The 26,951-nt window shown below is 31.9% G+C and overlaps 1 protein-coding gene across 1 annotated transcript; it reads left to right on the top strand.

Annotated features, from left to right (window-relative positions):
- LOC111695799 (potassium voltage-gated channel protein Shab) lies at nt 1-26,579 on the top strand. Its single transcript, XM_023465238.1, has 18 exons — nt 1-249; nt 5,698-5,788; nt 6,258-6,354; nt 6,388-6,473; nt 8,335-8,453; nt 10,733-10,847; nt 11,262-11,412; nt 14,995-15,059; nt 17,077-17,175; nt 18,172-18,249; nt 19,593-19,708; nt 20,359-20,424; nt 21,030-21,141; nt 22,493-22,588; nt 23,294-23,404; nt 23,773-23,878; nt 24,762-24,908; nt 26,436-26,579. Exons 2-18 carry the CDS (start codon nt 5,723-5,725, stop codon nt 26,492-26,494), a joined length of 1,689 nt encoding a protein of 562 aa, XP_023321006.1. The 5' UTR covers nt 1-249; nt 5,698-5,722; the 3' UTR covers nt 26,495-26,579.
- The last annotated feature ends 372 nt before the right edge of the window (nt 26,580-26,951 follow it).

The raw sequence follows: 26,951 nt of genomic DNA, 5'->3' as shown, positions 1-26,951 counted from the left end.
TCTGAGGTTGTAGCAAAAACTCATTTCGTCTAACGTACCAGGCCCCCACTATTAATTTGGTCAGTGTAGTGCAATTCCTTAGTTTAGGGTGAAAAATATAAAAAGTTTTAAATGATATATTTACAAGGTCGTATATACATAAACTATATTTACGGGAACTCGAGGACTTGGGTTGGGTTGGTTTAATTCCAATATCCGGTAGTAGTCCATTCCTAACTCCGGTATTAAACCCAACCTCGTATGCTCCAGGTATACATACAGCTTAATAAGGGTTTAATTTAGTTCATTCATTCTGATTACTTGGAAATACTAATAATATCACCATTTTCACTAACACTAATCGTTATATTTTAAGATGGCGTAAACCTTAGAGTTTTTGTCACAAATTCAGCTTTTCTAATCCCTATATCTTTACCTTGATATTTTGAACTGAGCCTATTTGATTTAACAAAATTCATAGCTTAAAATATGTAAGGTCTATACGAAATCGGATTGCAAAGATATGGGAAATAAAAAATTTCAGTTTCCTTTCAAGCAAACACCATTTAATCTAACATTTTGTGTTTAAGATATCAAAGGTTCATGCCATGAGGTTGCAAATATGTAGCGCTGAGAAAATTAGAGTTTTAATCAACGTTTTAATAATCTTTATAAATTGTAAACAATTGTAAAATATCCTTGGTATAGAGGCAAAATATAAATTGATTATTATCTATTGTTAAATTTAGCACGATTAAAACATAAAACTTTGCAGAGTTGTGAAGTTTATTTACTTTACAAAGGATCTGATAACTCGCCTCGAACTCTAATCCTTTGATATTTCAAAACATTGACTATTTGATCTATAGCAGAATGCATAACTTGAAACATTTAAGGTTTACGAAACAAAGTTGCAAAGATATAAGAAAGAGGAAGTTAGAACATGAGAATGGCAATCAGTTTTAGTTAACACATTTTGGAAAGGAAATGAGTGTTTGTCACAAAGTCAAACTTTCTAATGCCTATATCTTCGCAACCTGACGGTGTAAACATTTTATATTTCAAACTTAGACACTTTGATCTAACAGAATTCATTGTTTGAAATAGCAAGGGTCTACAACATCGGGTTGCACAGATGTCGAGATTCGAAAATCAGAGTTTGTGACAAAAAATCAGTTCCTTTGATCGATATATTTTTACTCTAAACATTGAAGCAGAAAAAAAATTTAATTTATAATTTTTCTACAAGAATTATTTTGTAATGTTTCACTGTGATCTAAAGGTCTCACTCTCTCAAGCATAAATCAAAAAAAAATTGCCAATTTCTTCTTAATAAACAAAGCTAACAACAAGTGCTTTAAAGTGCTAAAATGTACATGTCTTTGCTACAGAAAAATGAGAGCGGTAAAATTCAAGCCCAAGGCGTAGCGACACTTCAAAGTTGAACCTGTCTTAAAAATTGATAAGACTGTTCATAAGCAGGCTGAATCTATGTGCACACGAGACTGCATTATTGTATAAAGCATTTCAAATTTTAAAATTTAATTTTTGGAAGTTCAACAAAATTATTTCTTACATTTTTCTTTACTTCACATCCCTCTCTTCTAGCTAACGAGGAGATAAAGTAGAAGCGGGAGATAAAGTAGAAGCGGGTGATAAAGTAGAAGCAATCCAAGGTTAAAGAAAAACCCTTTATTTTGATTATTTCTACTTTCTTTTTCCGTCTACAAACCTTCCCTGGGGTCACATGATATCCCACACAAAATTTGGGCCCGATCGGTTCAGCCGTTTTGACGTTTATTGGATATAAACGGACAAACAGAAAAGCAAAGTATATAAATAGATATACTGATCAAGGATTATTGTTTTTTGTACATTACTTGTACACTTATGAATGAAAGTTGCGTACATATAAGGATGGTGTACTTTAATACCTTGGAAGGGGGGGGGGCGAAGCAGACTTTCGAACCAACTTAATTTTTTTCCAATAATTGGCTTCACAGTACACTCCAACACAACTGAACCTCTTATATAATATACGACAATGTCTTTTTTTATAAAAACTTATAATAATTTCCTATTGGTTTGAAGAATGTGGGTGTAGGCAGTAGGTCTGGTAAATCTATCAATTATTAATGCCTTGGATATACTTTCTTTTACGTCAATTCGAACACACAAATATGCGGACACACACCTGTTCCACCCCTCTCAACACACAAACATACGGACACACACGTGTCCCACCCCTCTCAACACACAAACGCAAAATTAACGATAATTAAATAAATTGAAGACAGAAACCTTTCGTTTAAACAAACTTATCATAGATAGATCTGGAAAACTATGGAAAAAGTAAATAAAAATAAAAGAAACTTTTCATAATATTCGTAAAAAATTTTAATTTCTAGAAACAATGCTTGATAGAAAGACTATGTGAATTCAAATTAAAGGTTATTTATCAAAAAACAATTAGCCCCAAAAAAAATTAACAATACTGAAATAAGTTAATTACTAATTCTTATTTCTAATTCTTATTATTCTAATTCTAGTATTTCAAGAAAACCGTTCTGCTGTTTAATGGCTGTAGGAATTATTTTTTTACGTAATTGAAAATTCGAATTCTTTAATCAATTCTTAAAAATTAAAATTAAATAGTTTTCCAAGGTTGGGGGAGTTCTCTAAATTTTATGTAAAGGAATTGAGTCTTTGCCAAAAAATCAAGTTCTCGAATCCCAATATCTTTGCATCCTGACCTTTGATATTTAAAACTTAAATTCTTTCATCTAACAAAGTGCATGGTTTGAAATATCTAAGGTCCATACCGTTGGGTTGCAAAAATATAGGGATTAGAATAATCAGAGTTTGTGGCAAATACTCTTTTCCTCAAAAGTTATGATTATTGTGCCAATGTGTATATATATAGTACACTTCAAAACCCACATACACGTATATTATATATATATACGTGTGTGTGGGTATATATATATATATATATATATTTTGTACAGATCTTCAGGGAGAACTCAGAAATACACAGGGGTGACAAGCAGACTTTATACACGCAGCATGGCTCGCGTAACATCATCTAAAAGCCTTTTTTACTCAAATTATTTGACATTAGCATATTAAATGTTGCATATTTTCCTTTCTTTTTGATTTTTAAATTTGGAAAAATCGTAAATTTTTTTATGGGGCATGTTTTAATCCTGTCTGACCTCCGACTAAAACTTTTAACTTTGAAAAGGTTGAGCTATATGATCTCGATGTCATCTATCATAAACTTTTGAATTTAAGGAATAACGTTTAATCTAATATATAATATACTGCCAGAGGTAGCGCAAAGTTTTTACTTATGGGATCATGTGAAGTTCAACATGGGATATGAGATTTTTCTAATCCCATATCTTTGCAACCCAATGTCTTAGACCTTAGATATTTCAAACTATGATCAAATAAACTAAGTTCGAAATAACAAAGGTTTACATCATCAGGTTGCAAAGATATAGGGATTGGAAAATTTTTGTTTGTGGCAAAGACTCAAAACAAAGGTTTACATCATCAGGTTGCAAAGATATAGGGATTGGAAAATTTGTGTCTGTGGCAAAGTCTCAATTCCGCTGGGATTAAATAAGATGGAGAAAATAATCTTACAGAATATTTTAAAGCCAAAAAAACTCAATAACTATTAATTCACATTCATACACTTAAAAAAGATTTGCGCATTTTCATCTTTTGTTATGTTTACAATGAGTGATGAATTTGGTATTTTCCACCTAAATTTAAACATTTGAATTTAGAATAAACATTTAAATTTGATGGTTTTTATTTTGCGACCTGAGGTTCGTTTTCAGTAGAGATTGTGTTATGACAGATATATATATTGTACTGCATTGTACTGCATTGTACTGCATTGTACTGCATTAAAAGGGTTTTACAGAGTCCGAAATGGGATTTGATTTAAACTGACCTCAACCATTTATTGTATAAACTTGTAGTCTAAACACTCAAAGGAGGAGTAGACCTTGTAATCTAAACACTCAAAAGAAGAGTGGGCCTTGTAGTTTAAACACTCAAAGGAGGAGTAGACCTTGTAGTCTAAACACTCAAAGGAGGAGTGGGCCTTGTAATCTAAACACTCAAAAGAAGAGTGGGCCTTGTAGTCTAAACAATTAAAGGAGGTGTGGACCATGTAATCTTAACACTGAAAGGAAGAGTGGTCCTTGTAGTCTAAACACTCAACTGAAGAGTGGTCCTTGAAGTCTAAACACTCAAATGAAGAGTGTGGCCTGTAGTCTAAACACTCAAAGGAGGAGTAGACCTTATAGTCTAAACACTCAAATGAAGAGTGGTCCTTGTAGTCTAAACACTCAAAGGAAGAGTGGACCTTGTAGTCTAAACACTCAAAGGAGGAGTGGACCTTGTAGTCTAAACAATCAAAGGAAGAGTGGGCCTTGTAGTCTAAACACTCAAAAGAAGAGTGGGCCTTGTAGTTTAAACACTCAAAGGAGGAGTGGGCCTTGTAGTCTTAACACTCAAAGGAAGAGTGGACATTGTAGTCAAAACACTCAAATGAAGAGTGGTCCTTGAAGTTTAAACACTCAAATGAAGATTGTGGCCTTTAGTCTAAACAATCAAATGAAGAGTGTGGCCTGTAGTCTAAACAATCAAAGGAAGAGTGGGCCTTGTAGTCTAAACACTCAAATGAAGAGGGGGCCTTGTAGTCTAAACACTCAAATGAAGAGTGGGCCTTGTAGTTTAAACACTCAAAGGAGGAGTAGACCTTGTAATCTAAACACTCAAATGAAGAGTGGGCCTTGTAATCTAAACACTCAAATGAAGAGTGGTCCTTGAAGTCTAAACACTCAAATGAAGAGTGTGGCCTGTAGTCTAAACAATCAAAGGAAGAGTGGGCCTTGTAGTCTAAACACTCAAATGAAGAGTGGTCCTTGAAGTCTAAACACTCAAATGAAGAGTGTGGCCTGTAGGAAGAGTGGGCCTTGTAGTTTAAACACTCAAAGGAGGAGTAGACCTTGTAGTCTAAACACTTAAATGAAGAGTGGGCCTTGTTGTCTAAACACTCAAATGAAGAGTGGGCCTTATTAGGATTAGAGAATCAGAGTTTGTGACAAATACTCAATTCCTTTAAACTCATGTTTTTTTTTATTCAACATTAATATAGTATGAATAAATATTAAAAGGTGTAGCTTTAAATGTATTTTAATGAAGGATTACATATCGTAACTATTAGTTTTTATTATTATTGATAATAAATTACAAAGGAACTAATTAATTGCCACAAATTCTTTTTTCTAATTCCTGATTCCTATTTTCTAACAACCAATGTCGTAGAACTTTGACATTTTAAACTATAAATACTTTTAAAGATCAAATTATTAATTCATTAATTAATGGAAGTGTTCCTTAAAAAACAATCGTTTGCAATAAAAATATATTTCTGCCAAGAAATGTATCATTTTTACATAAATTGGATAATCGTATCAGGAATTGTAGGCTAAACTGGAAAATTTAGTATGTAAGGGGGGGGGGGTTCTGGTGGATAATATTGCTAAGGTTTGAAATGATAAAATTGAAAAAGCTAAGAATAAAATATAAAGTATTTTTAAAAGTTTTCGGAAAAAAATATTGCCATTCTCACAATTGTTGGCCCCTCTTTATTGATTACTTTCAAGTTGTAATGAATCTGTATTTTTTTTTTAGAAAAATTGTCTGAGAAAATGGCGCAATGAAAGTAGACAAGGATAAGTTTAATGCTCTATCAGATAAGGATCAGAACCTTCAACTCTTCAAGGTTAGTTATCTATCTCAGCTTCACAAAGATTTCTTCTGTAGATTTTTTTGTCATGCAGTCACCGTCGTATATGTCAATAGAATGAAGACGACATTCTATTTCAATTTTGATTTTAAGTTTTAACCAAGTTAAGTTTTTGCACAAAAATATGGAGCAAAGAGTGTTCAATTAAGAGCTTTTCTTCGTTTACTTCTTAACTTGTAATTCTAATAAACCTCTTTAGAAATAAAGAAAAAAATCGTTATCATTGTATTGGTTTGAATGCGGACCACTGTATAAAGACATAGGTTTGATCAGTGATTGCACAATTGCTGTGTTATATGTTTATTGGACTATTTAAAATATTATCTTCAGTCTAACAGTTCTTTTCATATTCCATGGTTTTATAGGTCTTACTGTATGTCTTGAATTATCTTTTTTAAGCGGATATAAAAAAGCTTACAAATATGTTTTAATTTTTTTCTTTTAGATTTTGACAGCTATAGCTACAGAGATAGATTTGTTGAAACAAAATGTGGAAAAAAGATTTACAGTTCTTGAAACTATTATAAATCAACAATCCAGAGGTAAAAAATATATAAAATATAAAATTTATCCAGTTGATAGTGCTGCAGTGAGAAGATGGCAGGAGGCGAAACCAATGACAAAAGGATATCCACAAAACGGAGGATATAGAAATGACCAGGTTCAGTAAACACCAATATGTACACTAATAAGATGTACATATTTTACAATAATAAAAAAACCGTAAAAGGGTTTTCTTAGTACATATTTTTAGTCCGTTTCGTGTTAGCTACAGAACAGAACAAGAAAATATTATTTTTAGTCCGTTTCGTGTTAGCTACAGAACAGAACAATAAAATATGATTTTTAGTCCGTTTCGTGTTAGCTACAGAACAGAACAAGAAAATATTATTTTTAGTCCGTTTCGTGTGAGCTACAGAACAGAACAATAAAATATGATTTTTAGTCCGTTTCGTGTTAGCTACAGAACAAGAACGATAAAATATGATTTTTAGTCCGTTTCGTGTTAGCTACAGAACAAGAACAAAAAATTATGATTTTTAGTCCGTTTCATGTTAGCTACAGAACAAGAAGAATAAAATATGATTTTTACTCCGTTTCGTGTTAGCTACAGAACAAGAACAATAAAATATGATTTTTAGTAAGTGACACAAAGTAAAAGGATGTTGTGTTAAATGTATCATTCTAATGGATCTAAAATTGTTCAAATATAAAGATTATATCAGGACATTTATATATTTACTCTTAAAAATTAAGATTTTAGAATTTTGTATCCATATCTTATCCCCCATTGTCAAAACATAATTGTGCTCTACATCGGATGAACTAAGCCACTTTCAAATCACATAAAGTATGAGCCTTTCTCCACATCTGCAAACCTCCTTTTTTATAAATTAGCAATGATTTAGTACCAAAGTTGAGTAATTCACCTAGGGTTTCCACGAAATGGCTAAATCTTTTGCGCAAAATTTTCGCTATTTTCGCGCAAATTTTGTTTTTTGCGAACTTTTGCGCGTTTTGCGCTATTTTTTTCTCGCAAAACCGGAAATATTTTTTGCGAAAGTTGCGCATGAAACGAAATTTTAGTTTTACGCAAAATGTAACTTTTTAGGCAAATTGTCAAAAATTGATATTCTAAGCTTAGAATTAAACAACAGAAGATTTATTCCATACATAAAAAAATATTAACATACGAGTATGATAACGATTATACTACACTCAGTTACCTCCAGTTACAAAAAGTTTAGATTAAGGAACCAAAATTAATAAAATAGAAATTAGAGAGTGTGAAACTTGGCAATATTTTAATCCTATTAAATAATTTCAAGTGACCCTTAAAAGCTTTGCTTGATCAAGTATGAATTATATTCTTAAATTTTTTTTAATCAAATTTCTGAAATCTTTTTCATCTCGTAAAAAATAATACAAGAAAGTAACCAATGCCTGAAGAATCCACTTTTAGGAAATATGCATGTCCAAAACTAAAATTGTCGAGAAAATTGTGAGATTTGAACTCTTCTTAACTGTCATTGGTCAATTATGTAAAAGTGACCAATAGGATCGAAGACATTCCAAAACAAGATTTTTCCAGAATTGAATCATAAGAAACACACACCGTCACCAACCGTTTGATTTTACGTAATTGTGGAATTGCGCAAAACTCTAGTTGCGGAATTGCGCAAAACTTGTGTTTCGCAAAAGCGGAATAGGGCAATTTTGCGCGAAATGACTTTTGCGAATGATTGCGCAAATTGTTGTTTTTTCGCGCAAAACTGATGCGCAAAGAAAGAAAAATTTTGCGTTTCGTTCCGCAAAAATTGCGCAAAAGTTTTGCGAATGGAAACCCTAAATTCACCAGATTCATTTTAAATGTAACAATTCTTTGCAATAATCAAAATGTCCTTTTTTGTAGATTTCTCATGATTTCTTAACGGATTTTTGTGTCTTCGCTTTGACACCTTTTATAAAAAATCATATGTACTGTAACAACGGGTTTTGGTAATCGTAAAATCTTGTTTCAGCAACCTTCAGAGACTGACGCGTCACGGCCATCCTCCTGGCCGACCCAGAAGAAGCTAGAGCAGTTCGACACCGAGCAGATACCAGAGGCTCCAGTTATAATCAATGTTGGAGGAATAAGGTACAACTCCACATAGATAAAGCCATGCTATATTCTATTTTATACATTCAAAGGCCGTATTTCAAGAATTTAAACTGTGAACCTCGTATCATATTTGAGCCGTGGTTCAAATTCTTTAAATTCGGCCTCAGAGCTGGAACTCTTGTATTGTAGATATCGAGATCAATTCTTCATATCGATCGAATGTTAGTCTGCAGATTAATTTATCTTTAATCGATATCCCGCATGGTAATTGTAACCTAAATGCATAATTGAAAAGCAGGGGTAACATAGGTTACAAAGTTCAATTTTTTCCAAAATATAATTTATCTTTTAAATTTTTTTCACGGGCAACGCCGGGCACTATTATAATTTCTTTAAGTAACTATTGCAATATTCTGAAAGGTACTAGTAAATGAACATCTGTAAACATAGCACCGTATTAATTATTTAACATATCTAATGTAAAGACTCTTTTCTGGTCAACTGCTAAGCAATAATGTTGTTATGTTCCATAGATCCAAACAACTTAGAAAGCTGTAATGCTTTCCAGAATAATTGCAATTAATTAAAGAACTTTTATTATATTTTAGAAACCGTCCCAACAGAGGGAGGTTAGGTTACTTAACGTCCCTTGGGTCAGTTATGTAAAATAATCACCCGCTCTGCGAAGTTTTCGGGAAAAAAATCGCGCATTTCAATCTCAAAAGACAATAACAATTACTTTTCGGGAAATTTTTCCTTAACCACGGGTTCCCTCGACCAATTTCGTCCACAATTGGTCTAAAATTGGCCTGGGAAACCCTTGGTAAAGTAAAATTCCATTAACTTCCTTGTAAAGTAGTTTTAAATAATTAATAGAATTGTTAAATTGGAGCCTTGTAAGGAAATTATAAATGATAATTTTAAGTTTCTATGATATCTTAATGAAAACGACTTAACTTGTCAGTCTATCAACATACTGCAATTCTGTCAATTTCGTTCTTTGGCTCTGTTGTATAAATTCGCAAGTCGCTTTTACAGAAAATTAAAGATTTATAAAATCTATTTTCAGGAAAAAAAATGCTACTGTCTGTCTATCTGTCCGTCCGTTTGTATCCAAAATGGCTGAATCCGGTCCAAATTTGTTGTGGGACCTCACATGACCCCGGGGAAGCTTTAAGGATGCTCAGAATTACAAAGTTTGTCTCCAAAATATGTTTTTTTTGTAAGACTTTGAATATCCACGAAAACAAATCAACTCCGCGATCTTTTTTGTTGTTGTTTTATAATGTACAAAAAGTAAATGCAGACAGATTTGGGGTTTTCTATTTTATACTGTTAGGTGTAAAGTAGAGGAATTTCTACAATAAAGTTAATTTTTGTTTTAATTATCGTTAACACAATTTCTAATTTTCTAATTTCTAATTAATAACTAAAAACTAAACCGTCTACTATCCGTTATAAAGTCAAAATTAATAAAATTAATATAATGACATTTAGTGACATTTAATCACAATTATACCCTTTAACATTTCCAAACACAGCGTACTAAATACTACAGAAAGAACACTAATAAAACTAGTAACACAGATTACTAAATACTACAGAGAGAACACTAATGAAGCTAGGAACACAGAGTACTAAATACTACAGATAGAACACTAATGAGACTAGGAACACAGAGTACAAAATACTACGACGAGAGCACCTATTACTCCCCCCCCCCATCCCCCGCCATAGTACTGGTTCCTGCATTGTGTAACTATAAAATGTAAATGAATGCCCTCCCCCCTCCCCCTATTATTAGTGACTTGGGTTCATTGTATGATGTATTTGTTGAAGGTGTAATTCTATTATTGCCATGTATTGTTCATCAATAAGAAATTATAAATAGAAGTGTACACTTTTGACATGTAGGTGTTTGGGGGGGCGGGGTCTGTTCAAAAATTAAAATTGAAAAGGATATTTCAGATTTATAACAGAGAATGTACTAAATTTTGAATAAGCTTTGAAAATTCTTGTATTAAAGTTCCTATCTAAACTGAAATAATTACTTCAGATAAGTTTAGTACTTCCTGTTTTCTAGGTTCTGCGTAACATGGAGCTTACTCCAAAGATTACACCTTAATACTCGATGTATTCTAGGTTCTACGTAACCTGGAGTTTACTCCAAAGATTACTCCTTATTACTCCTTGTATTCTAGGTTCTACGTAACCTGGAGTTTACTCCAAAGATTACTCCTTAGTACTCCTTGTATTCTAGGTTCTACGTATCCTCGAGTTTACTCCAAACAAGTTTAGTACTCCCTGTATTCTAGGTTCTACGTAACCTGGAGTTTACTCCAAAGATTGCCTCAAACTAGACTGGGAAAGCTGAAGGAAATGAGATACTCTGATCAAATCTTGAATCTATGCGATAAATATAATCTTGAGGTATTTTCTCAAATTAAAATTGAACTGTGTATTAAGGAATTGAGTGTTTGCCACTAACTAAGATTGGTTGCAAAGATATAGGTATTAGAAAATCAGAGTTTGTGGCAAAGACTCAATTTATTTATGGTTTTGCTAAATATGCTAGATATATATATTAGTTTTTGAAATATTAAAATCTCCGTAATAGGTTGCAAAGATATAATAATTTGACAATTAGAGTTTGATGAAAGGGTTTGGTTCCTATAGCCTTTATCAACAATTAGATTCTTTTATTAGTAAAATTTTACAATTTTGACAAGAAAAATTTTGGAAAAAATTTATAAACGCCGAAAGATTTTCGCTATGAAAATTTTTACATAATGAAGGCTAAGTTAAATTTTTTTTGGTGCTCTAATAAAATCTTATAATGTTTAGGAGAATGAATTTTATTTTGACCGACACCCACGGAGTTTCGGTGCAATAGTGAACTTCTATCGAACTGGTAAACTACATCTAGGAGAGGAGGGATGTGTTATAGCATTTAAACAAGATTTAGATTACTGGGGGATAGACGAACTTTATCTAGGTAAGGTTCCGTTTAAGAAAGAAAATTTTTGGAAAATTAAATAATTAATTAATTAATTGACGAAACAGGTAGTGTAGAACCAAATAGATTCTCAAGTACAATAGGTGGCAACAGAGAAATGGACCAATTATACACGATGTCACAAGCCTATCACAAGTGTCAAATATAGCATGTTTTCCAAGATTAAATAAAAAAGTGTGAAAAAAGAAACTAAAGAACACATAAAATTGAACTTATGTTATCACAAAATTTAAATTATCACAATTATTAATAATTTTGTCGGACACAAAAACTGAATTGACACTTGTGACGTCAGAAATACAGCTGTACTAAGAGTGTACAAATTCTACGTTGCCATCTATTGTACTAGAATATATTTGCGTATAACTAACTACAACAAGTACACTTCTTGTCTTTATTCACTTATGTTCAGACATATATTTATCTCTAATTCGAAACCTGTTAAAAATAATAATGATCATAATTAAAATAATAAAAATAAACTACCCAACAAACAAATGTAAAGTAGAAAACACTAAAAACCTTTATTTAGCGGGTGTAAATGGGTCCACAAGTACAAGTTTAATGATGGGAAGAACTGTTCAGATTTGTCTCGTTAACTGAACTGAAAGTTCAGATATTAGTTCAAATGAACGGTAGCATAATGCCATGAGTGCTCATGACGATAATTAAACCATATTTCGACTGACGTCTAGTTTACCCTAAATAGACTATGGCCGGGGTCTATTTCCTTCTTGTTATATAAATCTATAACATTTGATATTTACAAATAGATTATCAAGAACAATAGATAACATTTCATATATACAAATAGATTATCAAGAACAATATATAACTTAATACTATGCTCTTTTCCACCCTCACTTACTTTATTGTCTTCCTGTCTATAGTTGTACTAGTAGCAAGAATCTTAACTTGATCCGTACTAAACAAAAGCAAGCTGTGAGAATTATCTTCCCCAGATTAATTTTCCCTCACGAGGATTATACTTTTCTATGTGATATTTATATTGTAAAAATATTAATCTTCGTGTAATAAATGATTTGATTTGATTTGAACATTTCATATATATAAATAGATTATCAAGAACAATAGATAACATTTCATATATACAAATAGATGATCAAGAACAATAGATAACATTTCATATATACAAATAGATTATCAAGAACAATATATAACATTTCATATATACAAATAGATTATCAAGTACAATAGATGGCAACGTAGAATTTGTACACTCTTAGTACGGCTGTATACTTACGTCACATGTGTCAACAGTTTTAAGTGACAAAACTATTATTGATAGTGATAATGAAGTGCAAAAAGTGCCATTTTGTGTTCTTTATTTCCTGTTTTTACACTTTTTTATTTAATTTTGGAACAGACTGAAAAAATTATTTACGTGGTGATGATAACACTAGACTCTTCTTGTATATATGGTTAATTCATGATGGCACTAGACTCTTCTTGTATATATGGTTAATTCATGATGGCACTAGACTCTTCTTGTATATATGGTTAATTCATGAGCTGGTTAATTCATAATGGCACTAGACTCTTCTTGTATATATGGTTAATTCTGGGTCTAAATTCTAATTCTAAATCGTTTCTTAAACTCTTCTTTAATCCGTTTCTATCGGAAGTTTGAAAAAAGCTGATTTTTTAAAAAATCGGGATTTTAAAATTATGAAAAATTGAATTAAAATTTTTATCCATTTTCTCAGATTTAAATAAGAGACAGTTTGAATTAAAAATGCATGTTTACATAAAAAAATTCTGACCTTTGAGCCAAAGCTTTTGACAAATATGTTCTTCAAAAACATGCATTTACGTAAATACCTACGTAGGCTCTCTATACCTTTAAATATTCATTCAAAAACGTTGAAAGGAATTGAGTTTTTGCCACAACCTCAAATTTTCTAATTTCTATATCTCTGCAACTAGTGGGTGTAAACATTTGATATTTCAAACTTGGATTATTTGACCTAACAGAATTAATAGTTTGAAATATCTAAGGTCTACGACAATGGGTTTCCAAGATATAGGTACAAGAATATTTGAGTTTGTGTCAAAAACTCAGTTCCTTTAACTAGGATTTTTGCTTTTAACTTCATTTTATCAGTTTTTTAAACTCCACATAACTATAAACTTTGTTTATATTCTTATTAAGGAAAACTTCTTAAAACTTTAATGATATTCCTTTCAATACAGGAAAACTCACAACAAATTCGATTTTTTTATAATTAATTATTTCAAGGCAACTTTTTGTCTCTGTTAGAAAATAGTAGATAATTTTTAATATTACAAAAACAAATTTAATATTAATATTAAAAATAATTTTAGTTGTATAACTTTAAAATAACTTTAAAAAATGCCTTTTTGAAAACAAAAGTTTCAGAAGTCTAAAAAGAATTTGGTATTTTTCCAATGTAACCCATACAACTATAGAATAGGAAGAAAGTAGACACTATTTATGCATTTGATGTTTTAATGAAGCAAATCATTTTACCGCTAGCTTGTAAATTTACTTAACAGGGTCTGTGTACACTGCACAATTGCTGTGTTTCATATTGATTGAATTACAAATTTTTATTTAACAAAATGTGTTGGAGCACCGGAACCATATTTAACAAAGGAGCATTATTCTTCAATTGTTGATCAATAATAATTGTCATAGACCTAAATTTGAAGAATGTTGTTAGAAAGTTAAAGGAATTGAGTTTTTGCCACAAACTCTGATTTTCTAATCTCTATATCTTTGTAACCCAATGTCGTAGACCTTAGATATTTCAAGCTATTAATACTTATAGATAAAACAATCTAAGTTTGAAATATCAAAGGTTTGCACCATCAGGTTGCAAAGATATTGGGATCAGAAGATTTGAGTTTGTGGCAAAAACTCAACTCCTTTGGCTCCGGTACTTTAACAAATTTCTTCAGTTGAAAATTTAACATTTCTTAGAGTGTATTTAAAGTCTAACAGTAGTGTCTTACTATTCCGCTGTTTTATAAACCCCGCTGTTTTTAAAACAAGTTTAATTCGCTTAAAAATAAGAAATGTTTAAGTTTTTTTATTTGTAAATTAGTTTGTGGTTAATTATTGAAAATATTGTTAATTATTATCGATAGAATCTAAACCTAAAACCTTCGGTGAAAGTTGCTAATGATACGTATCAAACCTTGAAAAATAAATTATGTATAATATATATATTTACTTTATAGTTTACTTGGTGTACTTTACTCCTTAAAACTTTAACGAAAAACTAGATAAAAAACTATTGATGGTCCGACTATGGGACCTCGTAGCTTCTCATAGTTTTTATTGTATGCTGCACAAGTATAGAGAAATACATAATTATCGCGGGTTACATATTAGAAATTTAAAAATATACTTTGTATAGTTTGACCAGTTGCAATTGTAATATATTAAAAAAAAATTCCGATCTTTTCCGAAATATTATATGAAATTTATTTTTTTCTTTTAAATAGACTAAATTTAAGTTTTACAACAGCAAATTAAAAGTTATATGATACTTATTCTTACCCAACCTTTTTCAGAACCCTGCTGTCAGCAAAGATATTATCAAACCAGAGAACTTATGTCACTGGACCGGGCGGAGAAGGTAAACAAACAATTAGTGTACTGCAATAAAGTATGCGAGAGAAAGATAGAGTTGTCCTCCCCGCCCCCATCCACCTAAACCCCTTCCCCCCATTTCCTGCCTGGGATCGCTTGAACCCCCTCACCTTAACGTCTGGTCAGACCAAGGAGAATTGAATATAAGGAGGGGGCGATAAGGTTTCCGTACACTTTGCTGTGACGTTTTTGGACTGCTGAAGAACTAGTTTTTGCGTAACAACAATAACAAAGATTGTAAACAATAACACAAATAATAAACAGACATCTGACCTATCTCTGGCTTTAGATGAAGATTCACCGTATACTAACTCATGTTTGTTTACATTAGATCGGCTGCATTTGTTATTGTTGTTACGCAAAAACTAGTTCTTCAGCAGTCCAAAAACGTCACAGCAAAGTGTACGAAAACCTTATCGCCCCCTCCTTCTATTCAATTCTCCTTGGGTCAGACTGTTATGTGAACATTTTAATTAATTTTCCGGCGTTGAAGTCACTGAGTCTGTAGAAAACTAAAGAAATACACATGATTCGCTTGCTTTCTTTTACAGGGTTCTACATTTCTTAACTTCAAAGCGAACATAGCGCCTCTCAAAGTTATAATGCAAGGAAAGTATTTAGAGGTGCACACATCTTTTGTACTGGGGCGGTAATGTAAACACAAGACGGATGCCGAAGCCTGACATGGGACAAGTATTCGCAACTGCAATTAACTTTCCTTGCATTATAACCTTGGCGCCTCTAGTGTTTAAAATGTTTTTAAAATCTACCTGATTCCGCATGTGCTCAAGCTCCGTTACAACACCTATACTCTAATCTTTATAACTCTTTTGCCTTAATCAAAGCAACTTCTTTAGCAGATTGTTGAGCTCTTTTTGAAAATATTATAATATACAGTTTAACTATGAAGACAGTGAAAGAATTTATAAAATAAAATTATAAAAATACACTGATTATGAAATGCTTCAGATATTTAGTTTTTAATTGAATAATTATATGGAGCTCTTTAAAACTGTTCTTGCATATTTCAATGGTATTAATTCATTTATTACAATTATGTTTAGGTATAAAAGTATAAACCCTAATGGGAAATGATTAAGACGACAATTTATAAATTCTTTCAATGTTTCCGAAGTTCTGGGTTGAACTCTAGATACAATTGCCATTTTTGGAATTAGGGACTTATTCAAGTGTTGCCAACCGCCCGAATCTTAGGCCCATAACGAGAAAACAGTCCGAATGAAATTGCTTTGGGCTTAAGAAAATTGTGGGCCGAATTTTGGGCCGAATGAAATTGTTGATATTAATCGGTAAAGACTTGTTTGGATGAAGGAAGAATGAAATGACTTTATGAGTTTGAAAATATTCACACTCTTCCTCTAAGTAAACAAGTTTTAAAATCATGGATTCTATTCTAATGAATATTATTATATATTAGGCTTTTCGCCCCCATCTTCTATTACAATTGAGAACATGTCTCTCTTTGTTTTGTATACACTGTAAAACAAAAACAAAAAAAGTTCGTGAATTTTGTGAAAAATATTCGTGAATTTTCAAAATTTTAATTTAAATCGAATTCTGTTGAAGACTAATTTTTGAAATCCCTAAACCTTCCCTGGAGTCATGTGAGGTCCCACACAAAATTTAGGCCCGATCAGTTCAGCCGTTTTGACGTTTATTAGATACAAACAAACACTTATCAAGATTGCCCCCCTCTCCTCTTCTTTTCTATTCAGATTCTTAAGCTGGAGTATATTTGAATCAAAGAAGCAAGAAATCAGCTGTTTTGCTAAAATATTTAAAATTAGGCCCAAATATTTTGCTTTAAGGCCCAAAAAAATATTCGGAGGGGGCTTAGCCCCCAACTCTAGAATATGGGCCTAATATTTTGTATTTGGGTCTAAGTTTTTCCTCTTTCCGGATCGACTAGACCCATCTTTAGGAGTTGGCAACACTTTAGGGTCCGAATTTTAGTTACTTTATCCAACCAAACCCATCTCTAGGTAGAGGAACCTGAATATTTCCGACCAGGAGCCATCGGACGAATACAAAAGTGTCTCTGGGATCTATTTGAGAAACCTCATACCTCACTCGGAGCTAAGGTAATTTTAAATCAATTTTAAGAGAATTGTTATCACGAATTTTTATTCTTAATTTCTCGATCCATGGGATAAAGCTTTCGTATTTGTTTCGATGCAAATAAGTCGCTTTTTATGCCGCAAACCCGATTTTTACATATTCGTGGATTTTCATAAGTCTGTTCCGCACATTTTTATACAAAACAAAGGATAAGTGAATTTGAAATTGAATATTACGGGCTTATTTAAGCATCTAAATATTGTATAGCAAATCTGTTTTTATATAAGGTTTCTTCAATAGCCTTTAGTGACTTAAATTGAATAAATGTATCATTTACTATCCGACAAATTAGAATCAATGGAAATTTAAACCCCCGGGTTTATCATTGAATCCCGATATTCGATCCTTTGTAAAAAATAACAAATTATTTTTATTATTTATTATTATTTTTAAAAGGGGCGGGATTAAATGAAAATTTTTGCATACCAAATAACCAGCTTTTATAAAGGAATGTATATTTCACAATTTTGTCTTGTTCAACATGTTTTTAAGAAAAATCTTGAATTTTCAATCTCAAAAAAACAGTTGTATGAAAAAATTTGCGCATTTTTGATTTTGATATTTAATATTTTCTTTTTATAAATTGATTGATATATTGAAGCAAGGAGGAATGTTCAATCCAACGTTTCTGGAAAGTTCGGTGATTTTTGTTTAAATAGTTTAAATAATTAATGCTTTCCTGATGTTTATATCGAAACCAGGGTAATATTCTTTCTAGACATTTACGAAAGAATTTCTAATATCGATTATTGGCATCAGCTGTTGGTTAACCAATGACATTGTAGATTCTAAAATTTCGTTTGATTTAACACATTTTGCATTTATGAAGCTGCAATTCCTGTGATTTTAAATCTGGGTATAAGTTCAGTTAGGTTTGGGATAAGTAATGTTATGTTTGGGGTAAGTAATATCTTGTTATAAACAATTATAAAAATATTTATTTATCTTTTTTATTTTAGGTTGTAGCGATTATATCCATTCTTTTCATCATCATTTCAACAATAGTGTTAACTCTCAATACCTTACCATACTTTCAGGTATTTATACAAATCATAATAATTTGACTCTCAAAATATAATTTTATCATTTTGCATTGTGTGGGACCTCCCGTGGCTCCAGGGAAGGTTTATGAATGATCAAATTATCAAAAATTTGCTTCCATCAAAATTCGATTTTCATTAATTCTTTGAACATTTTCAAAATCTACGAATCCGCAGAATTATTTTTTGTATTTGTTTACAAAGAGAACAATTTCACAGTTAAAAGAGAAGATGGGTTTGAAGCACCCTAAAAGTCTAGTATATATATACTTTGCTTGTCTGTCTTTTTTTCTGTTAGTATACAATAAACGTTAAAACCGATCGAGCCCAAATTTTGTTTGGGACCTCACATGACTCCATGGGGATGGTTTATGGTGTTTTAAATTACAAAACATTGTACCCAAAAGTTTTCGATTTTTGTTAAATTTTGAAATTGCGCGAACAAATATTATTACCTCAACCCAGGGGGCCAAGATGGTTAAAAGGGGGGAAAATTACCTGGAAAAATGTCGATTTTTTCATTTTAGAAACAAATCAATGTTTACAGAAAAAAACCGCAAAATTTGGAGTTATTAATAGAAACATGACGTCCGTAACAAACAAATATGTAGGTATACACTATGCATGAATTGATACCAAGAATATTCATAATAAGGTCAAATCTAGGTGAGAGGTTGATACATATCGAGTATATTGATATATATAGCATGAAATGGCGTCTTTAAAGGGACAGTAAGCAAATTTTACGTGACCCTCCATGCACAGATGACAATGCCCGATTTACAACGGTACCCTTGAAATCTTAATCTGATCAAAAATGTGGAAGATATCCTGACTCGAAAAGAGTTAATTTCTGTGAATTTCTCCTGTATCTTCAACCTTGACGATCTGTAAACCTTCCTAGTGGGTTTCCAACAAAAAGATAAATAGTACATTTTATAATCTCTTGTAAAGAGGAGGTTGAAGAGATTGTTTATGTTAAGGCTGGAGCAGGAGATGGTATAGAGTAAATAGAAGAGATTGTTTATGTTTAGGCAGGATCTGAAGATGGTATAGAGTATATAGAAAAGATTGTTTATGTTTAGGGGGGATCTGGAGATGGTATAGAGTATATAGAAGAGATTGTTTATGTTTAGGCAGGATCTGAAGATGGTATAGAGTATATAGAAGAGATTGTTTATGTTTAGGCAGGAACAGGAGATGGTATAGAGGATATAGAAGAGATTGTTTATGTTTAGGCAGGAGCAGGAGATGGTATAGAGGATATAGAAGATATTTTTTATGTTTATGCAGGATCTGGAGATGGTATAAAGGATATAGAAGAGATTGTTTATGTTTAGGCAGGAGCAGGAGAGGGTGGGGATGAGACTGAGGAGATAGATTATCCTCTTTTTTCTCTAGCCGAGGCGATCTATATGTCCTGGTTCACTTTTGAACTTCTCATCAGACTCATATCGTTAGTTTCATTATATTTTTAATTCTTTTTACTTTAAAAAATAATTTATTTTTACGTAAGCAAAAGCTTACGCATACAAGACAAAAACAATTTATCAGTGAGCGTGTTTCCACTTCGTTTTCGAAGTTTTACTAACTAACAAACTAACTAACTAATTAATTAATTAACTAACTAAATAACTAACTAACTAACTAACTAACCAACTAACTAACTAACTAACTAACTAACTAACTAACTAACTAACTAACTAACTAACTAACTAACTAACTAACTAACTTACTAACTAACTAACTAACTAATTAACTAAATAACTAACTAAGTAACTAACTAACTAACTAACTAATTAACTAAATAACTAACTAAGTAACTAACTAAATAACTAACTAACTAACTAACCAACTAACTAACTAACTAACTAACTAACTAACTAACTAAACAACTAATTCACTAAATAACTAACTAAGTAACTAACTAACTAACTAACTAACTAACTAAACTAACTAACTAACTAACCAAATAACTAACTAACTAGCTAACTAATTAACTAAATAACTAACTAAGTAACTAACTAACTAACTAACTAACTAACTAACCAACTAACCAACTAACTAACTAACTAACTAATTATCTAACTATCTATCTATCTGTAGGTGTCCTGATAAATGCAAGTTTGTTAAAACTCCAATGAATGTAATCGATCTACTTGCAGTTCTACCGTAAGTCTTTTCAAAGTTTTACATTTTAATAACACTTTCCTAAAACTTTTATACTTTCATACCGTGACAACCAGAAAAAACAGTAGAAAAGTAAGACGACATTAAAGCAATTCTGAAGTGCATTTGATATTGTTACAAAGCAAATAGCTTTACTAGTAAGCTATAAAATCACTTATTAAGTGAAATGGGTCTTTTTACAATGCACAATTGCTGTGTCTCATGTTCAATGGCTTATTTAAAGTCATAACTTCAGTCTAAAAGTCGACTTCCTATTCTAGAGCTTTCTGGTTATCATTGTATGTTTTGGCTTCCTTTGGGTCATTTGAAATTACGTTACCAGTTTCTTTGGTTCAGATATTACGTACAGTTCCTTTAATGTTCACTGTTCAGATATTACGTACAGTTGCTTTAATGTTCTCTGTTCAGATATTACGAACAGTCCTTTAATGTTTACTGTTCAGATATTACGTACAGTTCCTTTAATGTTCTCTGTTCAGATATTACGTACAGTTCCTTTAATGTTCACTGTTCAGATATTACGTACAGCTCCTTTAATGTTCACTGTTCAGATATTACGTACAGCTCCTTTAATGTTCACTGTTCAGATATTATGTGAGCCTAATCCTACTGAACACGAACTCGAACAGCGGAGAGTTAACAGAGGTTCGAAGGATCGCTCAGTTCTTCAGAATTATGAGAATAGTGAGAATATTTAAGGTACAGTAATCATAGGGGAAAAGTAGTCTTCATTCACCTCCCCCCCCCCCNTACATTGAGAATGCACATGGACGACGCACATTGAGGACGCACATTGAGAATGCACATTGAGGACGCACATTGAGAACTTACATTGAGAATGCACATGGAAGACGCACATTGAGGAGGCACATTGAGAACATACATTGAGAATGCACATGGACGACGCACATTGAGGACGCACATTGAGAATGCACATTGAGGACGCACATTGAGAACTTACATTGAGAATGCACATGGAAGACGCACATTGAGAACTTACATTGAGAATGCACATGGAAGACGCACATTGAGGACGCACATTGAGAACATACATTGAGAATTCACATGGAAGACGCACATTGAGTACATACATTGAGAATGCACATGGAGGACGCACATTGAGAATGCACATGAAGGACGCACATTGAGAAAGCACATAGAGGACGCACATTGAGAACGCGCATGGAGGACGCAGATTGAGAAAGAACATTGAGAACTGACTCCACATGGAGGACAGCAAATAAAGATGCATATTGGGAACGCTTCTGGGGGACGCACATTGAGAACACCCATGAAGGACGCACAAGGAGAAGTGCACATCAAGCACAATAAAAACTGCATCAACTAATTTAGTTCTCCGTACTTTAGTGAAAAATAATGATAATTAAATTTGATTAATTTGTTGTATTTGAGGTTAAAATATAGTTTAATTTATATTTGTTGTATTTGAGGTTAAAATACAGTTTAATTTATATTTGTTGTATTTGAGGTTAAAATACAATTTATTTTATATTTTTAAACAGAATTCTTTAATTTCAACATTATTATTGAATAGAAAGCTACTAAATCATTAATTTTTATTTGAATAATCTTAATGATAATTAAACACTATTATTTTAACTTCAAACAACGTTTACTAATGCATGAGCATTGAACAATAAACGAATAAGAATTAATTCTAATTCCGAACCACAAAAACTAGAATTATTGGCAACAATTTCCATTTGCAAAATTTTGGCAAATGGTTTTTAAAATACAAAATAAGTTGAGAAGGAGAAATTGTGAGAGATATATGGGTGGGTATGCCTGTTTCACAACGTTACTCTTGAAACCTTAATCTGTAAATCAATAATGTGGAAGATACGTTGTTTCTAGATTTAAAAGTGTTTAATCTGTTGAATTCTGAATCTTTTGTAGAGAAATAACATATATTTCTAATTCTACTTGATCAGACAATACTTTTTAAGGGCACCGTTGCAAATCCAACATGCCATTCTTGAAACGGAGAGTCACTTGTAATTATGTTTACAGTCCCTATAACTATTATCAGCTTGCTCGGCACTCTACTGGACTGCAGAGCCTGGGGTACACCTTGAAGAACAGTTACAAGGAGCTCGGTCTTCTCATGCTCTTCATCACTATGGGGGTCAGTATACCATTAATAACAGTGGGATAAATCCTACAGGGGAATGGGAAGACGACATTAACAAAATCTTTTGCGTATTTTCGTGTTTTTATGAAACAAATTCTGATTACTAAACAACGTAACAATCATTCATACTTCACTAGCACTAGAGAGTCACAGAAGGAGAAAGTCAAATTTAAGCGACATTACTAGTACGACATTTTGACCTCGTGACACTTCTAGTTTTGATTATTATACACACAAGTATAAAAATAGCATTTATTAAGTTCCATACTAGAAATTCAACACATTATCGTTCTCTTCAAACATTGGAATTATGATTGAAAACGTGTAAACTTTCAATCCCACGTGAATACTGAACAATTGTGGTGTTTCACGTTCATTGGACTATTTTAGAGTTAAGTCTAACAGCTTCCTATTATACAGTTTTATGGGTCTTGTCTATATATAAAAAAAAACCAAGACATTCGTATATATATATAATGTAATAGGATGGCCGGCCAAACGGCTGGACCGATTGGGCGGAAATTTTATGTGGACACTCAGGGGTGGCCGGGGGGTGTTACAGGCTAAAAAATCGAAATTTTTCCACGGGCAACGCCGGGCCCTTCAGCTAGTTGTAGATAAAGTAGTTCACAAATAGGCAGCATACTAATATCTCACCGAAAAAAATCCCAGAAAACTAATGATTTAAATTTTATTCAGATTTTGATTTTTGCCTCCTTGACTTTTGTATTTGAGAAAGAGAACGTGGAGGATACAAAGTTTGAAACTATGCTAGATGCTTACTGGTGGGCACTCATTACTATGACAACGGTATTTTTTCTCTTTATATATTTGTCAACACATTTTAAAAATAATGTGATCAAGGATGAACACTTTTGAATTATATAGGTCTAATCTGCAACACCTTAATTTTGATGTACACAGAGGAAACTTTTAATTGGAAGGATTAATTACTTAATCAATGAAAACGGATGAAACGTAATTTCGAGATGTATTTTCCGAGAGCATATTCTGATTGGTGTAAAATTTAGATATATAAATATGGATTTAACTTAATATGTTAACATACGAATTAGTGTGAAGGGATTAACTATTCAAAAGTTCTGACCTCAAAAGAATTGAGAATTTTTTACTCGCAAATTTTTTGTTAAAACCTTGAAGATTTTATCCTGTTTTAGGTTGGATATGGAGATATAGCTCCGACAACGGCTCTGGGTCGAGTTTGCGGCTCAATGTGCGCTATTTGCGGCGTTCTAGTTGTTGCCCTCCCTATTCCTATCATTGGTAATATTGCTTGCCTTTGCTTTTTACTTAGTTCTTGCTAGTGTCTTTTGTTTTTCTTGTTTTTGCTCTTTTTCTGATTTGTGCTCTTGTTCTAAGTTTACTCATGTTCTTGTTTTTTTTCTTATCCTTTTACTAGCTCTTGCTCTTCCTCTCATCCATGCTCTTGTTTATGCTTTTATACTCTTTATTGGCTGTCGGTCTTGCTCTTTCTTTTATTTTTATTTTATTTCTCTTACTTTGCTCTTCCTCTTGCTTTTTCTCTTGCTCACACTCTTATCCTTACTTTGACTTTTATTCTTATTCTTGTTCTAGTTCTTGGTATCTTTCTTACTCTTATTCTTCCTCTTGTTCTTGCACATGTTCTAAATTTTTGTTATTGCTCTTGCTCTCTTTTCTGGTTTTTGTTCTACTTATTATATTATAATCATGTTCTTTTACTCATACTCTTATTCTTACTCTTACTCTTGCTCTAGGTCTTGTTTTTTTTGTTATCACTCTTAGTCTTTTTCTTAATTTTGGTTATTACCATTATTATTTCTTTTGTTAATACTCTTAGTCTTACCTTTATTCTTGTTCTAAATCTTGTTCTTAATCTTGTTCTTAATCTTGTTCTTAATCTTGTTCTTAATCTTGTTCGTAATCTTGTTCTTAATATTGTTCTTAATCTTTTTTCTTAATCTTGTCCTTAATCTTGTTCTTAATCTTGTTCTTAATCTTGTTCTTAATCTTGTTACTAATCTTGTTCTTAATCTTGTTCTTAATCTTGTTCTTTGTCTTATTCTTAATCTTGTTCTTAATCTTGTTCTTAATCTTGTTCTTAGTCTTGTTCTTAATCTTGTTCTTCCTGTTATTATATTTAAGAAAAATCTCAAATTTTTTCCAGGAAATAATTTTGCGAACTTCTACAAGAGTGAGCGGCGTAAGGAGCAGATTGATGAGAAAAGAAAAGCTCTTGAGAAGAAGAAAAGAGAAGGACAGATAACTCCCTTCGGAGAAAATCTCGGTCTTAATGTCACAGAGCTGGAACAAGGTAGAGTTGCGGATTCAACCACTCAAAAATAAAGAAAGTCTTCCCTAGTTTTTTTACGATTTGAAAGAAACTCCCCTTTAAGCCTGTATTTTATTTTTGCATCGACTTAGAGGCGCCTGCTTGGTTCACATCCTTCATCCCATATCATCTCAGAACCTCTTATAAGTCTGTAAATTCACAAAACTTATTATTAGTCTGTAAATTCAAAAAACCTCTTATTAGTCTGTAAATTCACGAAACCTCTTATTAATATGTAAATTCACAAAACCTCTAATTAGTCTGTAAATTCACAAAACCTCATATTAGTCTGTGAATTCACAAATTCTCATATTAGTCTGTAAATTCACAAAACCTCTTATTAGTCTGTACATTCAAAAAACCTCTTATTAATCTGTAAATTTACAAAACCTCTTATTAGTCTGTAAATTCACAAAACCTCTTATTAGTCTGTAAATTCAAAAAACCTCTTATTAGTCTGTAAATTCACGAAACCTCTTATTAATCTGTAAATTCACAAAACCTCTAATTAGTCTGTAAATTCACAAAACCTCATATTAGTCTGTGAATTCACAAATTCTCATACTAATCTGTAAATTCACAAAACCCCTTATTAGTCTGTACATTCAAAAAACCTCTTATTAATCTGTAAATTTACAAAACCTCTTATTAGTCAGTAATTCCCAAAACCTCTTATTAGTCTGTAAATTCACAAAACCTCTTACAGAAAGAAATTCTCGAAACCTCTTAACTGTATGGTTCCTGTTATAAACTATTCTGCTCCGAACTATCTGTATAACTGTATGGTTCCTGTTATAAACTATTCTGCTCCGAACTTATAACTGTATGGTTCCTGTTATAAACTATTCTGCTCCGAACTTTCTGTGTAACTGTATGGTTCCTGTTATAAACTATTCTGCTCCGAACTATCTGTATAACTGTATGGTTCCTGTTATAAACTATTCTGCTCCGAACTTTCTGTGTAACTGAATGGTTCCTGTTATAAACTATTCTGCTCCGAATTATCTGTATAACTGTATAATTTCTGTTTTAAACTATTCTGCTCCGAACTATCTGTATAACTGTATGGTTCCTGTTTTAAACTATTCTGCTCCGAACTATCTGTATAACTGTATGGTTTCTGTTATAAACTATTCTGCTCCGAACTATATGTATAACTGTATAATTTCTGTTATAAACTATTCTGTTCCGAACTATCTGTATAACTGAATGGTTCCTATTATTAACTATTCTGCTCCGAACTATCTGTATAACTGAATGGTTCCTGTTATAAACTATTCTGCTCCGAACTATCTGTATAACTGAATAGTTCCTGTTATAAACTATTCTGCTCCGAACTATATGTAATAATTTCTGTTATAAACTATTCTGCTCCAAACTATCTGTATAACTGAATGGTTCCTGTTATAAACTATTCTGCTCCGAACTATCTGTATAACTGAAGGGTTCCTGTTATAAACTATTCTGCTCCAAACTATCTGTTTAACTGAATGGTTTCTGTTTCTCCAGGTTATATGGGAGAAGATAGAAGAGGAAGTTATCTAATAAACAGACAGAACGGAAAATGAGAAAAACTAGGAAAAGGGGAGGGGTGTCACTATACTCCCTCCCCCTCTGATACCTCCCCTCTCCTATTACAGCTCAACGAATTAACCAGAAAATCTAGTAAAAATATGTAAATATGTAAGAGAAAAAGTTCACTCAGTTTTCTTTAGTTCATAAACTAAAGTTTGTGTTATGTTTTTATTCCTCCTAAACTACAGTACAATTTCCACAAAAGATAATAATACACTTTAAACAATGAAAATCATATTTTTATCAATATTTAATCAAAAATTAAAACATTTTTGAAAACAAAACTTCCCTTTTCTGCTGCCGACTTATATTTCAAAGCCTTCTCAACTTAAATTTAACTTTAAACTGAAAGTTTTTAATTCTTGAAAAGCTAAAACAAAATAAAATACTGAATACATTTTTATAATTAGTTTTATAAACAACTAGCTTGGGAAACCAGTTTTAAAGTTT

This window comes from Eurytemora carolleeae, unplaced genomic scaffold (assembly GCF_000591075.1).
Source record: "Eurytemora carolleeae unplaced genomic scaffold, Eaff_2.0 scaffold76, whole genome shotgun sequence".
Lineage (NCBI taxonomy): Eukaryota > Metazoa > Arthropoda > Copepoda > Calanoida > Temoridae > Eurytemora > Eurytemora carolleeae.
The sequence above is the reverse complement of the archived record's forward strand: the minus strand, read 5'-3'. Positions and strand labels throughout refer to the sequence as shown.